We start from the raw sequence: 15,503 nt of genomic DNA, 5'->3' as shown, positions 1-15,503 counted from the left end.
GAAAAAAAATACAATTATGCACTACATTTATTTTACATAACATGCAGCAGCCACCAAAGTTAGCTTCCTACCCTACTCAGTCCAGATATTTAATCTAATTTGTTTGTTTGTTTCCTAGTTTAGAATATGCACAGCACCCAAGAATCAACACTCTTGTCAAGAAGTAAGTCATCCAGTTCCATGATGCTGTTGTTACATGACAGTTGTGAATAGTCCTCTGTTATGCAGTGATCGGAGATTATTCCATGTCTGCAAAGCTTTCTGTTTTCCTGATCTGAGAAAGAGCAGCCACAAGAAGGAATAAGAATAGGATGCATTGTTTATAAATCTATATTAGCTGCTAGGTCTCAGGATATCTCCTGAAGGTATATGAGGCTTCCACCTTGCTGGAGCTAAGCAGCTCTGGGTTTGGGCATTTGTGTGCTGCTTTGAAAATGCTAATAACAGATATTGGGCTGTCACTGTTTGCAGAAATCTTAGCTCAGCACTGGAGCTTTCATTCAGGAATTGATCCATCCATCAGTTAAATCCACAGATTTGCATATGAATAAAACACATTTGAGAAAAATGTTTGCTTTTTTCTAAGAGGGTGTCTGTCACAGTTCTGGGAAGTTCTTGAATTGTATGTATATATACTAACCATGATCTCCAATGAGTTTGGCTAATGTCACCCAAATGGGAGGTGTCAAGAGGGAGGTGCTAGCAGCCTCAAGGAGACTTCAAGATCTGCAGAAAGATGGGTGTGGAAATCTCAAGTAAAAAACCCTAAGGGAGCAAAGATTCTCCAGAACAGCAGACTCAGCACGCATGGAATGATGCTGACTCACTCTGTGTGTGTGCGTGTGTAATGGAGTAGCCTAAACAAAAGCACTGCACACAGCAGTGTTTTGCTGTAAGTCCCATTTCTAAAATAATTTACCTTTTTTATTTGTTGTTGTTTAGTCGTTTAGTCGTGTCCGACTCTTCGTGACCCCATGGACCAGAGAACGCCAGGCACCTCTGTCCTCCACTGCCTCCCGCAGTTTGGTCAAACTCATAAGACAAATTATGTGAAAATGCAGCTGGTGACATTTATTTGTTTGTTTGCTTGCTTTTATATCCTACCTTTCTCTCCAACGAGCTTGAGGTGACATACATGGTTCTCTCCCCCCCCAAAAAATTTAATCCCTACAACAACTCTGTGAGGTAGGTTAGACTAAGAGGCAGTGCCTGGCCCAAGGTCACAAAGTGAGCTTTGTGGTCAAGTGGGGATTATGAACCCTGGTCTCCCAGGTCCTAGTCAGACACTGTAACCACTAAACCATACTGGCTCTTAACAGGCATTAAGTTCAGAATAAACTTTGGCTTTGCAGCTAGCCCAGACACATGCATTTCATCCTTTCCTGGTGGGTGGGTGGTCAACATTCCTTATCACACCACATCAATGGCTTAAGCAACAGTGTTTAGCCTTTTCATACCCCGTGACCCACATGCATTTGGAGACCAACTCCTTAATTTGTTTACCATATGCTTCTGTGGCTGTTATGCTGCTGTTCTAACCCACCTTAGGTCAAAGGGCAAGCCACCAAGCAGAGCATAGAGCAGCCTTCTCCAAGCCTTGGTCCCCAGATGCCTTTGGACTTCAACTTCCATCATGCCAGAGTTGAAAGGAGCTGTAGTTCACCTACACTTGGGCTCAAGGTTGGGTAAGGCTAGCCTAGAGAACCTCTGTCATTAGCAGGGCTACCACATGGGAAAGGACATTCAAGCCACTCACCCAGCCTCTGGCAGCAACCACAACATCACTGTAAAGCAGTGGCACTGCAACCATAGCATAGACAATCTGAGATGCGATGCCTACAGTGCCCCTCTTCATCACTTACATTCCTCCCAGCAGCTTGCAGACCACTTATGAAGGCCATCTCCAACTCCTCAAAAGATCCATCAATGGTGTCTCCGAAAAAATTTACACTCACTTGGGAAGACAGGAGAACGAACACCAGTGTAGTGGAAGAAGCAAAGATCACCAGCGTCAAAAGCAATGATTCTTCAACATCAACTTTGTTGGACTGGTCATGTTGTTTGGATGGCTGATTATCATCTTCCAATGCAACTACTCTATTCCAAACTTAAAAATGGAAAGCGTAATGCTGGTGGTCAACAAAAAGTTTGGAAGACTCTCAAGGCAAATCTTAAAAAATATAGTATTAACATTAACAAATGGGAAACACTGGCCTGTGAGCGCTCCAATTGGAGAACAGCCTTTACCAAAGATGTTGTGGGCTTTGAAGACGCTTGCACTCAGGATGAAAGGGAGAGAGGTGCTAAGAGGAAGGCACGCTTGGCAAACCCTCACCGTGATCAACTCCTGCCCGGAAAGCTATGTCCCCACTGTGGAAGGACGTGTGGATCCAGAACTGGCCTCCACAGTCACTTACGGACTCACTGTTAAAACTGTGTTCATGGAAGACAAACTTACTCAGCTACGAGTGATCGCCAAAGAAGAAGAAGACTCTCCTGCACTGGCACATAGCTGATGGAGCTGAGGGGGGTTGAGCAAGTGAAGGGGAAGATCACTTTTGGGAGGCAGTGAGGATTCCACAAGAGAGCCTACACAGGTGGTGCATGGGACATGGGTGGCACATGGGACACAGGTGGCGCTGTGGGTTAAACCACAGAGCCTAGGACTTGCCAATCAGAAGGTCGGCGGTTCGAATCCCCGCGGCGGGGTGAGCTCCCGTTGCTCGGTCCCTGCTCCTGCCAACCTAGCAGTTCGAAAGCACATCAAAGTGCAAGTAGATAAATAGGTACCACTCCGGCAGGAAGGTAAATGGCATTTCTGTGCACTGCTCTGGTTTGCCAGAAGCGGCTTAGTCATGCTGGCCACATGACCCGGAAGCTGTACGCCGGCTCCCTCGGCCAATAAAGCGAGATGAGCGCCACAACCCCAGAGTCGGTCATGACTGGACCTGATGGTCAGGAGTCCCTTTACCTTTACCTTAAGAATATAAGAGAAGTTCTGATGGATCAGAGCAGACATCCATCTCAGCTCCACAGCAGCCAGTCACTTGTGGAGATCCTTCTTAATTGTTGGCCACCAGATACTCTGTGGCAGATATACTGCCCTGGGCAGAGCAATCTAAACTGCAGGAAGCCGTGTAACTTACGCCAGGGCAATTTATGCCAGTGTAACTTACCCCTGTTTCAAACTCCTATCACGAGTGTGGCTACTGCCAGCTAATTCAGCCCCACCCAGCCTTTTGGAGGGAAAACAGCCCTTTAAAATGGAGTTTGACTTACATCTGCCTTTTTGTAACTTCTACTGGGTTGCTAGGTCACATGATGCAGCGGAGAAGAGTTTGCAACAGGTGGATGTCTCCCTTTGCCTGACTGAGCTCAGACTCAGCCAGCAATCCAGTCTATTCCAAACTCAGTTCATCCTGGCAGATCTGGGGCTTGGCTGGCTCCCTACATGTGGAAACGCCATTTAATTTAGCCATCATCATGGCATTTGATAACCCTGTCTAGAATACGGCCCTAAATTGAAGTTACTCTTATCATGTTATTCAGAAACAGCTACAAACCCTTCCTCAGCCCAGGGTGACTTGCATTCTTTGCTTGTAGCCCTACACCGTAAACCCCAACACCCTAAAAAGAAGAGAAATGTTGAGCAGAGAGAGCAGTTGCAAAATACAAGCCAGAAATCCGCCCCCCCCCCAAGCTTGTTGAGAGAGAACAGAAGCCTCCTATGTCCACAGCAGCCGGCTTGCCTCTCTGCTTGGATGCCAGCCAGGTTGTTCCCCAGAGATCTGAAGACAGTTTGGGACTTGGGCAGAATGAAATCCCACCCCAAACCTTGCTTCAGAAACAGAAGGTTTTCCGTTCCGCTGCTGGAAATGGCTGTACTTGAACAAAATAATCTCCAAAGAGAAACTCCAGTGTGAAAAATGTGAAATTGCAACTCAGTCATCAGGTTCAGTTCTAGCAGCTATGATAATCGTTTCTTAATGGTAATTAACTTAGTGTTAAGGTATTGCATTACCACCAATGATTACAATTGTGGATGGTCATTGTGCATAGATGTAAATTTTAATGTGTCACTTGACTGCATTGTTAGCATGAAAGCTGTCAACTGAGGATAACGCTTTCTGTTCCTGATGAGTGGTTTCTTGCAACATGGTAAATTATTCTTTAAGATGCCATGAGATACTTGGCCGTTTTTGCTGCAGCAGACTAACAGAGCTGGTGCAACAACCAATTTTCCTATACACTTACCATGCTTAGCTGTTTCCTCACCAGGGGGCGCCAATGTACCACCTTATGGTATAGCAGAGCAGGGTTTCCCAAATTCGGGTCTCCAGCTGTATTTGGACTACAATTCCCATCATTCCTGATGCTGGTCCTGCTAGCTAGAGATGGTGGAAGTTGTGGTCCTAAAACAGTTGGAGACCCTGCACAGGACAAACACACAAAGGACTCAGCTATACAGCTGCATATACTATATATACGTTTTAAGCGTGTTTTAAGTGCATTATACAAATGTGACATTAGATGGTGATGGTGAGCTGATGGCAAATTCGATATATTTTTCAAAACTTTTTTTTTAAAAAGCATTTTCATAAGTCAACCATTGCAACTGATGCTGTTAGTTTGTCCCTGAATCTTAGGAACCGTTTGTTGTTTGCACGGACCCATTAAAAATCAACACGGTGAGTGAATTGAACTATCAGGCCCAGTCAAGGAAATGATTGCAGCAGTGTCTCTCATTTCTGTATCCACTTCTAACTGGTCATGATGCCTAGCAGGCAAAGTCTCGAAGTTTTGAAGGACAGCAGATATTGGTGAACCAAGAAACCAAATTCAATCTCCCTTCCCACCCTTTTTGTTTTCATTTTTCCCCTCAGAGGCGGCATATTTTCTCAAGGCCTTTTTAGTTGCTCCAGGGGAAACAGAGGGCCTCTGTTTGGCCTATCGGTCGGATTAAGCCCAGAAGGCAAACCAGGGTTAGAACAACCCAGGGGGAAGGAAGGAGTCGATCCAGAAACAGCTTGGGGGTTTAGGGAGAACATTTTATTTGTTAGGTTTTCAGACTGCTCTTCCACAAAAAGAGTTCAGAGTGAAATATGTAGGCTTCTCCCATTTTTATCCTAACAATGACGCTGTGAGGTAGGTTAGGCTGAGAGGATAGGGCTGATCCAAGGCCACCCAAAGTGAGCTACACAGCTAAGCAAGGGGTTGAAACCCAAGTCACAAGTCCAGTGCACTCGAGGCACTTCACTTGTAGATGCTGACAGGGAAAAGACTCGCTGACACCCACATCTGGATTGCAGCTGTGATCCCTATAGGCAGCTGCTTGTAGAAATCATATGTCAGCTACATGGGAAGCTCAAGTCCAGTAGCAACTTTTTTTTTTTTTACAGCTGAAACGGAGAAGATCTTTTTTATTTTACTACTTTATAATGTATGTCCCACTTCTCAGTCTCTGTTTCCAAGTGGCTGACATCATAATTGGAACAACGCACAATTGCACTGTTTTCTCGTGCTTCTGGTGTTTGGTCTTCAGAAACAAACGTAGAGATTGAACACATTTTAAAGGTAAAGGGACCCCTGACCATTAGGTCCAGTCGTGGCAGACTCTGGGGTTGCGGCGCTCATCTCGCTTTATTGGCCGAGGGAGCCGGCGTACAGCTTCCGGGTCATGTGGCCAGCATGACTAAGCTGCTTCTGGCGAACCAGAGCAGCGCACAGAAACGCCATTTACCTTCCCGCCGGAGCGGTACCTATTTATCTACTTGCGCTTTGACATGCTTTCAAACTGCTGGCAGGAGGATGGCAGGAGGATGGACTGAGCAACGGGAGCTCACCCCGTCATGGGGATTCGAACCGCAGACCTTCTGATCAGCAAGTCCTAAGCTCTGTGGTTTAACCCACAGCACCACCCGCATCCCACAGAACACATTTTACAACATCGTTAAAAAGCAACGGCAGCAGGCAATAAATACGACCAATCTGAACTAAGCTCCGATCAAAGCTTGGGCAAGTTGCTGTGTCTTAGCAACAAAAAGTCTTCGAAGAAGGAACGTGATGTGTGGATAGAGGTTGGGTTGCCAGCGTGGCGCAGTAACACCTTTGAGGACTTCCTCTGGTGTCTACTAGCCCTCTGAACTCACCCACCCAAATAACTGCCCTGTTTATCATAAAATGGTGAGAGAGGTTGTCTCCCCACCTACCATACTTTCAGATGTACATGTTGTTGAAGGAGGAAACCAGATTTGTGGTGATACGTTTTAATTGGGCAACGGTCACAGCAACAATAGCAGGCGGAAAACTCTCCAAGCATGTGACGTTTTGAAACCTAGGTGACTCTTAGTCTAACCTACCTCACAGGGCTGTTGCAAAGATAGAACTTCGTAGGACATAGGATTTCTGAAAACCACCAAGAGTGCTTTGCCACTTCAAAGGCTTACAGATTTGTTAGCCTATATCAGGGGTCAGCAAACATTTTCAGCAGGGGGCCAGTCCACTGTCCCTCAGGCCTTGAGGGGGGCTGGACTATATTGGGGGGGGATGTACGAATTCCTATGCCCCACAAATAACCCAGAGGTGCATTTTAAATAAAAGCACACATTCTAATCATGTAAAAACACGCTGATTCCTGGACAGTCCGCAGGCCGGATTTAGAAGGCGATTGAGCCGGATCCTGCCCCCGAGCCTTAATTTGCCTACGCATGGCCTATATGAACCTTCTTAGCCCATTAGATCTTAATGAAGGCCTTCTCTGGATTCCTGCTTTGAAGGATGCTTGGAGGATAATGACAAAGGATCCACTCATAGAATCACAGAGTTAGAAAGGACCACACAGGCATCTAGTCCAACCCTCTGCAATGCAGAAATATTTTGCCCAACATGACGCTCGAGCCCATGACTCTGAGATTAAGAGTTTTGGGCAGTGGCGTAGCGTGGGGGGTGCAGGGGGGGCCAGCCGCACCGGGCGCAACATCTGAGGGGGGGGCGCTCGCACTCGCAGCTCTCTGCCTCTACTAAAATCCACGGGTTAGGGGGCGCAAATTACTTGCCTTGCCCCGGGCGCTGACAACCCACGCTACGCCACTGGTTTCGGGCTCTGGTGACTGAACTGTTCCAGGATGTGGGCTTTGCAATTCTGGCTCCCCATCTGTGGAGTGAGAGAGCTTCACCTGGGGGCTTTACTGATGTCTTTTGAGTGGCAGGTTAAAAAAAAATAATGTTTCCCCCCTCCCCGCTCCAAGCTTTTGATTGACTGCAACAGTGATGTTTCCTTTTGGTTGTGCTGGGAGCAGGGAGCGGGTGGCACTGTGGTCTAAACCACTGAGCCTCTTGGTAGTGGCAGAGCTTCAGTGGCGGAGAGCAGGTTGGGGCGAGGCTGGCACGCTTCCCGGGGGCGTGGCGCACCACCCGCTGTGGATATTTCACCCCTCCCATTGCAAGAATCTACTGACAATGTTTCCAGAAAGGAGGAGGCGGAATCTGCTCATCCTTGTTCCGCTCCAGCCTGACTCCAAAAGAGTCTGAGTGTTATCTGTGTAGAGATAAGATGACTGCTTAAGCAACTGTAACACTCATGCAGTCCGGTAGCCTCCGATAGTTTTTAGTTAGTTTATTTTAGTTTTGCAGTAGTTGTAAAAGAATAAAGAAGTTATGCTTCAGAGCCGTCGTTCGTGTAGTTCATGCTCTGCTGTGCTCCGCTGACTTTGGAAGTGAGTTTGGTGCTCACAGCTCTAAGTTGCGCCTCCATTGCACTTAGACCTGCTTCCCTGCAGTGGAAGGTCTCTGGAAGTGATTTCCCAGCTCGCCTGGCCCAGTCAGGGCTGAAGAGGTTGAGCCTAGTCGTTGGCACTGACCGGCTCAAAGGCGAAGCTGACACCCACAGGGGGATGTCATGCGTCCTGGGGGTGGGGCACGCCACCTGCAGGGGCATGACACCCAGCGCAGGCAGGGAGGCAGCCGCGATGGCACCCCACCAGGATCACACTGCCAGAGACGGTGCACTCCCCCCACACTCCTCTTCCTCCGCCAGTGCCTCTTGGGCAGAAGGTTGGCGGTTCAAATGCCCGTGACTGGTGAGCTCCCGTTGCTCTCTCCCAGCTCCTGCCAACCTAGCAGTTCAAAAGCACACCAGTGCAAGTAGACAAATAGGTACCACTGTGGCAGGAAGGTAAATGGTGTTTCCGTGCGCTCTGGTTTCCGTCACAGTGTCCCATTGTGCCAGAAGTGGTTTATTCATGCTGGCCACATGACCCAGAAAGCTGTCTGTGGACAAACACTGGCTCTGTGATGGCCTGGGAATCTGATTCAGAGGCTGAACCAGAGGAATCCCAGCCTGCACAGGAGTCCCTGCCTCCAGGGCCGGCTGAGCCGGGGCAGAGGCTTGAATCTGAAGGGCCTGCACCTGTGTCAGGTCCTCAGGAGCAGACACCAGATGAATCCACTCTGGCTCCAGAGGTGATTGAGGACCCATTGCCTGCAGGTGCTCCTCTCCCAGCCCTGTCAGGGGAAGGTGAGGTTGCTTCTGGGTCCAGTAACCCTCCAGCCTCTCCCGAGCTGCAGAGGCTCAGGGCAGAGAGACAAAGGGAACTAAGTTCTCTCAGGAGGAGTGCTCGCCTTAAGGCCAGGAGAGGCGAGTCACCTGTGGGCCGGGACCACCCTAGGCCCCAGAGGAGATAAAGGCCAGTCAGCCCAGTCCCAGGTTCCGGGAGCAACATCGCTGGAAACCTGTTCCTGCCAGCACCCTGACCTGCACTTCTGGAGTTCCTGACCACGCCCGGCTCCTTGCCTTGGACCCTGCTTCGCCCCTAACAGACAGCCTCCAGACCCTTGACCCGGACTCAGACCACGCCGCACAGTAACCCCCCCCCCCGAGACCAGCACAGTTTGCTCCCTCAGCCTGAAAGTGAGATGAGTGCTGCACTCCATAGTCGCCTTTGACTGGACATAACCATCTAGGAGTCCTTTACCTTTACCCTTTTTTTGCTGGGATCGGGGGCTGCTTCGTGTGTGTAATGAATTGCATGTGTTTTGGCGTACATATGTTTTATATCAATATGCTTTTATTATAATATATTTTTACTCATGCTTATTCCCTTACATATGATGCAGGTCATTCAGAAAACCTTTTGTCTAACAAGCAGCTAACAAGTTCATTCATAGATAAAGAAATTAAAACCAACAAATAATAGGTTAAGATGCCAGACGACTCTGGCTGGACCTAGACACATCAAAGAAGTGTTTCAGTTCAAAGCATTGTAAATTTAAACAGGGAAAACAGGTAGAGGAAAAATGAGACTCTACATCTCCATCTGGTGGCACAATGTTGTATCTCACATACAATGCATATAAATCGCTTTCTCTTTACCAGTCTAGCTGGTCTCTCTGTTGTTTTTCTTGCAGAACACCAGCGTGACTACCCAGTAGCACTTCATTGCGGGCGCATGTGCAAAATAAATTTCGGGGCAGCACTCCCCGTTTACTGCCCATCAGTATCTAATTACATGTCTTTTCACTTATGATTTATATAGATTTTTAGCAGCTGTGTTATGTGCCTGGGCATTAGGAGATGTTAAGTATGTTGCGGTGCGGGACAGTAATAAGATATTCTACACATGCAGTTGACAGATACTTTATTGCTACAGTAATAGATTTATTATTACTTTAAATTTTGTTACATTAAATGTTGCACCGCTTCTCCTAGGAAAAGGTAACAGGTGCTCTCTAAACGGAAAAAACTTAAAAGCTGATGTGGCGCCATTGCAAGAGACACATATTTTAGTGGATGATTAAGACAGAATATGTAGACACTGAGCAAGAGAAAAATATTATAGTAGTCCTTCTAAGAATTCTAGGGGTGTGGCTGTACTTGTTAATAAAAATGCTCCCCTTTCAGTGCTACAAACTGTAGCTGGCTCAGACGAGACTTTCCTTATAAACAAGAGTGATTTTCAATCTAGACCAGCATTATATGCTAAACAGAAAACTCCATGGTTAGATGTTTAAAAGTCTGCAGCATTCTTAAGTGGGGGGAAATGCAAGATATCTACTGATGAGTAACATAGTCATGAAACAGCTTTATTTTATTGTGGCTGAGCCTCAATAGATGCGTAAGATTGTAATAATTGTCTTCAGAATGTGTTATTAGGAATATAAACCACTAGAGGGCCACGTTACACCAACAGCAGTTAAGCCTGCATAAACGCCTGTTAAATAATGGCATGTACCAGAGTATCCATTTGTCAACTTCTTAATGTATGTGGGAAATCAAGGTCGGTATCCAGCCTTAGGGCTGTGCAATGGGATTCGTCTTTCTGCTTCCCCTGCGCTTTCTGCGCCTCCTTAAAATCTGTTCTGGGGGTTCCAGCCCTCCAGGGCAGACTTAGGAGAGTTGATGGAGGGAAAGTCCAAATTGCTTGCGCTCGCAGACCACCTGAAAATCTGGACGATGCAGTGACAAACTCTCCCTCCAAGCCCAGGGACAATCCGCAGCCCCGGCGACTGAGCGGAATGGCCCTGATGATTGACACCTGCCAAGAGCGGCTTTAAACTTCATCCTGGAAGCTCCAGCTCCCTGTTGCGTCCGCGAGGTGTCCCCCTCCCCTTCCAAACTGCCGGGTGGTGGAGAAGATGTGATACTCCGGACCCGACCCATTGAAATAAAAGGATTTCAACTAAGGGCATGGATTTTAACGAGTACGAATTACTTAGAGAAGCCTGCAAGCACGTGTTGCGGGAGGAGGAGGAGGGGTGGAAGCACGGTGTCTTTACGTTGTGGGCCGAGGAAACTTTATTATGAAAATATTGTATTTATCCAGGGGCACAATGGCTCAGTACATCTGGCTGTTAACCCCAGAAGGTTGGTGGTTCGAGCTCACCCAGGGATTGCTGTGAGACACTAGATGGCCCCTGAGGTCCCTACAATTCTACAGACCCTCCAAGTGACCCTATTTCCCAGGGACAGTCCTGGATTTACAGAAGCCCTCCTGGTTTCTGATTTGAGCCTGGAACATGGGCATGGCCAGATTTTTTGTTTGGGGAGGGGACAGGCTTGGGGGGGGGGCAGAACATCTGATTTGTATTGATTTAGGGGGGCAGTTGCCCCCCTGCCCTCCCCAACTACGTCCATGCCCCAGATATGTCCCGCTTTTCCTTAGGACATCCCTATTTTCATAGGAGAAATTTTGGAGGGCGTGGAGTTAACAGACCAGACCCTATAGCCATCTGAAGGCATAGGGGAGTTTTGGGGTTTTTCAAATGTTTAATGTTGTGTTTTTTTAATCTGCAGGAGCCCAGAGAGCACAGGGGTGAGCAAACTTTTTCAGCAGGGGGCCAGTCCACTGTTCCTCAGACCTTGTGGAGGGCAGGACTATATTTTTTGGGGGGAAATATGAACGAATTCCTGTGACCCACAAATAACCCAGAGATGCATTTTAAATAAAAGCACACATTCTACTCATGTAAAAACACCAGGCAGGCCCCACAAATAACCCAGAGATGCATTTTAAATAAAAGCATACATTCTACTTATGTAAAAACACGCTGATTCCAGGACCATCCATGGGCCGGATTTAGAAGACGATTGGACCGGATCTGGCTCCCGTGCCGTAGTTTGCCTATCCATGGGCTGGGGCAACTCAGTTCAGTCAGATGGGTGGGGTGTAAATAGTAAAAATGCTGATGATGGAATTGTTGTTTAGTCGTCTTAGTCCTGTTCGACTCTCCGTGACCCCATGAACCACAGCATGCCTTGGAAACTCTCACTTTCTTCTCTTTTTTTTATGTCCGTGGAGTTTTCTTGGCAAAATACTGGAGTGGTTTGCCAGTTCCTTCTCCAGGTGGATCACATTGAGTCTAAGCTCTCGGCTATGACCTGTCTGTCTTGGGTGGCCCTGCACAGCCTAACTCATAGCTTCTCGGAATTATTCAAGCCCCTTTGCCACGGCAAGGCAGTGATCCATGAAGGGGGATGATGGAATAGGATGCCCCTATTTTACTTTCTTGGGCTCCATGATCACTGCAGATAAGCCGTCATGAAATTAAAAGACACATGCTTCTTGGGAGAAAAGCAATGACAAACCTAGACAGCATCTTAAAAAGCAGAGACATCACCTTGCCGACAAAGGTCCGTATAGTTAAAGCCATGGTTTTCCCAGTAGTGATGTATGGAAGTGAGAGCTGGACCATAAAGAAGGCTGGTCGCCAAAGAAGTGATGCTTTTGAATTATGGTGCTGGAGGAGACTCTTGAGAGTCCCATGGACTGCAAGAAGATCAGACCTCTCCATTCTGAAGGAAATCAACCCTGAGTGCTCACTGGAAGGACAGATCCTGAAGCTGAGGCTCCAATACTTTGGCCACCTCATGAGAAGAGAAGACTCCCTGGAAAAGACCCAGATGTTGGGAAAGATGGAAGGCACAAGGAGAAGGGGACGGCAGAGGACGAGATGGATGGACAGTGTTCTCGAAGCTACTAATATGAATTTGACCAAACTGCGGGAGGCAGTGGAAGACAGAAGTGCCTGGCGTGCACTGGTCCAGGGGGTCACGAAGAGTCGGACTAAACGACTAAACAACATTTTCCTGTTTGTTGAAGGGGCTCGTTCTATGATTCTATACCTCGCCCTGGCCAGAGTCGCTTCTCCGTCCTCGGTGCCACGGCGCCCCCTGGCGGAGCTGAGCAGCACCGCTCCCATCCGCCGTCGTCCCCCCCCCCCCCGCACTTCGCTCTCCCCCACAAGGGCACGTCCCCCTCTCGGAGGAGTCCCGCTCACAACTGCGGCGCCTGCCAAGAGGCAAACCCACCTCGGGCAGCAGCAGCAGCAGCAGGCGAAAGCAAGCAAGCAAGCTAGCAAGCAAGCAGGCAGTCCGCCTCGGCGCTGGGAGAAGCGTGTGCTGGAAGGAGAAGGACGGAGCGAGCAGCGCGCCAGCAGCTCTTGGAAGGAGGACTTTGCCCGTCCGCATGGCCGGGGGAAGGAGGGGAAGCGGCGGCGGCGGCGGCGCCTTGTGCTGGGCGCTCTGGCTGTGGCTGTGCCTGGGGAGCCCGCCGCCTGCGCGCGCCGCCCCGCGCCAGGAGGACACGCTCTACCTGTGGATCGACGCGCACCAAGCCCGCGTGCTCATAGGTAAGGCGCCCGGCGGGAGCGGGGGGGGGGGCAAAACAGCCACGGGGTCCCAGTTTTGTGGCAACTGAAAAGATGTCAGGTTGTTGTTGTGGCTGGGGAAACCCAGCCAGATGGGCCGGGTATAAATAAATTATTATTATTATTATTATTATTATTATTATTATTATTATTATTATTGCTGCTGCTGCTGCTGTTTGGCAATCGGGTTCATTTGCAGCACCAATAAAGTCATGGGGGTTTTCATGGGGGGGAAGAAAATGAGAGCCTGTGGGGGGCTGGCATTAGGGTGCCAGGACGTGGTACGCAAGGAGGAGCGAAGCGTGAGGCTCTTCGTCTCAGGGTGGTGGGTTTCAAGCCCCGCGTTGGGCAAAAAAAAAAAGTTTTTCCTTCGTTGCAACGGAGTTTTTCCTGCGTCGCAGCGGGGTCAGGCTAGATGACCCGGTGGGGTCTCTTCCTACTCTCTCGTTCTGTGATCTCGCCATCAACAGCCTGGAAGCTGCGAAAGTCTGCTTGATCGGATGCTGGTTTCATCCATTCACATGAACGCCAAACGCAAGAATGGACGTAGCCGGGATTTATGTTTGGGAGGGGGGACGGACGGACGGACGGAAACCCACCTGCCACCATCCTCTGCGTGGCTCCGTCTAGCAGATCCAGAATGAATGGCCTCCACAACAGTTGTTTTGAATTACTTTCTTTTGACTGCAAGCAAGTGCTCAGGAAAAAAAATTGTCGATACCTTTCTGCAATTTCTGCTTTAAACATTATTTTTATTTATTTGCTTGGTTTAGGGGAGTGCAGCCGTCCCCCTGCCTGCCCCCTCCCCGCCACACCCCTGGTGCGGAGGCTGCGAGGAGGAGCCTTGGTCTTGCAGTTCCATCCGTGGAGCGTGAGACTCTTAATACCAGGGTCGTGGGTTCGAATCCCGCATTGGGCAAAAGATTCCTGCATTGCAGAAGGCTGGGTTAGATGACCCTGGGGGTGGTTCCTCCACCATTCTGTGATCTCACCATAAACACTCTCATCTGGAAGCATCGTGAATCTGCCTAATTGGATGCCAGCTTCATCCGTTCACATTAAAGCTGGACATAGGTCTGTCCAGCGCCACTTGGCATCCAAGTCTGTTTTCAGAGCGATCCTATGCTCAGTTTACTTGGAAGCAAGGCAGTCCTGGAACGATGAAGGGGAAAGTGGGTGGGGGACCTTAATGAAACCTGTCAGTCCCCTCCTGATTCACCCGCCCACCTCCAAAGTTTAGGCCTAAACAAAGTTCTGGAAATGAAGCTAAGGCAGCCATCACTAATAATAATAATAATAATAATAATAATAATAATAAATTTATTATTTATACCTCGCCCATCAGGCTGAGTTTCCCCAGCCACTCTACGCGGCTTCCAATCAAGTGTTAAAAACAATACAGCACTAAATATTAAAAACTTCCCTGAACAGGGCTGCCTTCAGATGTCTTTTAAAGAGAAGATAGCTGCTTATTTCCTTCACATCTGAAGGGAGGGTATTACACAGGGCAGGCGCCACTCCCGAGAAGGCCCTCTGCCTGGTTCTAAGGGGGCTAAATTGCCCTCTGCCCGTCTGGTAGTTCTGATTAATTTCCACTGTATTAAGTGGGATTTACTCCCCCATAAATGTGCATAGGATGTTGACCTTCAGTTTGAATGGATTAGCATTAAGGACTTGGGGGGGAAGAGATAAAACAGCCTATGAGCTTGTGCCGAATTCTTTAAATGTTCCAGTTCTTATATGCGCCCTGGGAAAAAAAAAGGAAGGGGCGGAAGAGGGAGGAATGTCCGGGCCTCTTCATCTGTGCCACATTTTCTGCACGGTAAAGCACTTCTGTGCAGCTCAAGGAGAAACGGGGGGGGGGGGAGAGAGAGCAACTAGATCATGTGCGATGATTGCAGGAGTGCATCTCTCCCCCCCCCCCGCACCGAAAGCAGCCCCATGCTTTCACATCAAAGCCACATGTACGCATTGTCACGGTGCTCCCACTCACATGGACCTGTTGCAGAGCGGCTTCCTTGCCTGTGTACGCGGAGATATGTGTGCATCCGTTGTCACGCATGGTGATCTGCATAACATTTGCCCCCAAAGAAGTGCTTTCCTTGTAGGAAATTTCAGAAGCGCCGCCCCTCCCCACAGGAGTCTTGCTTGCCTGTCTGCGAAAGCTTCAGCGGAAAAAAAAACATTTGCTTTTCATCCTCCATTACGATTAATCTCCCACCTGTTTTGAGTTAATTGGTTTTGTTTTACAGGCTTTGAAGAGGATATTCTTATTGTTTCTGAGGGGAAGATGGCCCCCTTCACCCACGATTTCAGAAAAGCCCAGCAAAGGATGCCTGCCATCCCGGTCAATATTCACT

At 48.6% G+C, this 15,503-nt stretch overlaps 1 protein-coding gene across 1 annotated transcript in view; it reads left to right on the top strand.

The window, feature by feature from the left end:
• The first annotated feature begins 12,744 nt into the window (after positions 1-12,744).
• WIF1 (WNT inhibitory factor 1) overlaps positions 12,745-15,503 on the top strand; it is a 42,786-nt gene continuing 40,027 nt past the window's right edge. The window contains exons 1-2 of the mRNA XM_081928143.1: positions 12,745-13,125; positions 15,396-15,503. The exon at positions 15,396-15,503 is cut by the window's right edge and continues 32 nt beyond it. Of these exons, the coding sequence (XP_081784269.1) occupies positions 12,963-13,125; positions 15,396-15,503 (271 nt within the window). The 5' untranslated portion in view covers positions 12,745-12,962. The remainder of the gene's footprint in view (positions 13,126-15,395) is intronic.

This window comes from Podarcis melisellensis, assembly GCF_964234715.1.
Source record: "Podarcis melisellensis genome assembly, chromosome: 10".
Lineage (NCBI taxonomy): Eukaryota > Metazoa > Chordata > Lepidosauria > Squamata > Lacertidae > Podarcis > Podarcis melisellensis.
The sequence above is the reverse complement of the archived record's forward strand: the minus strand, read 5'-3'. Positions and strand labels throughout refer to the sequence as shown.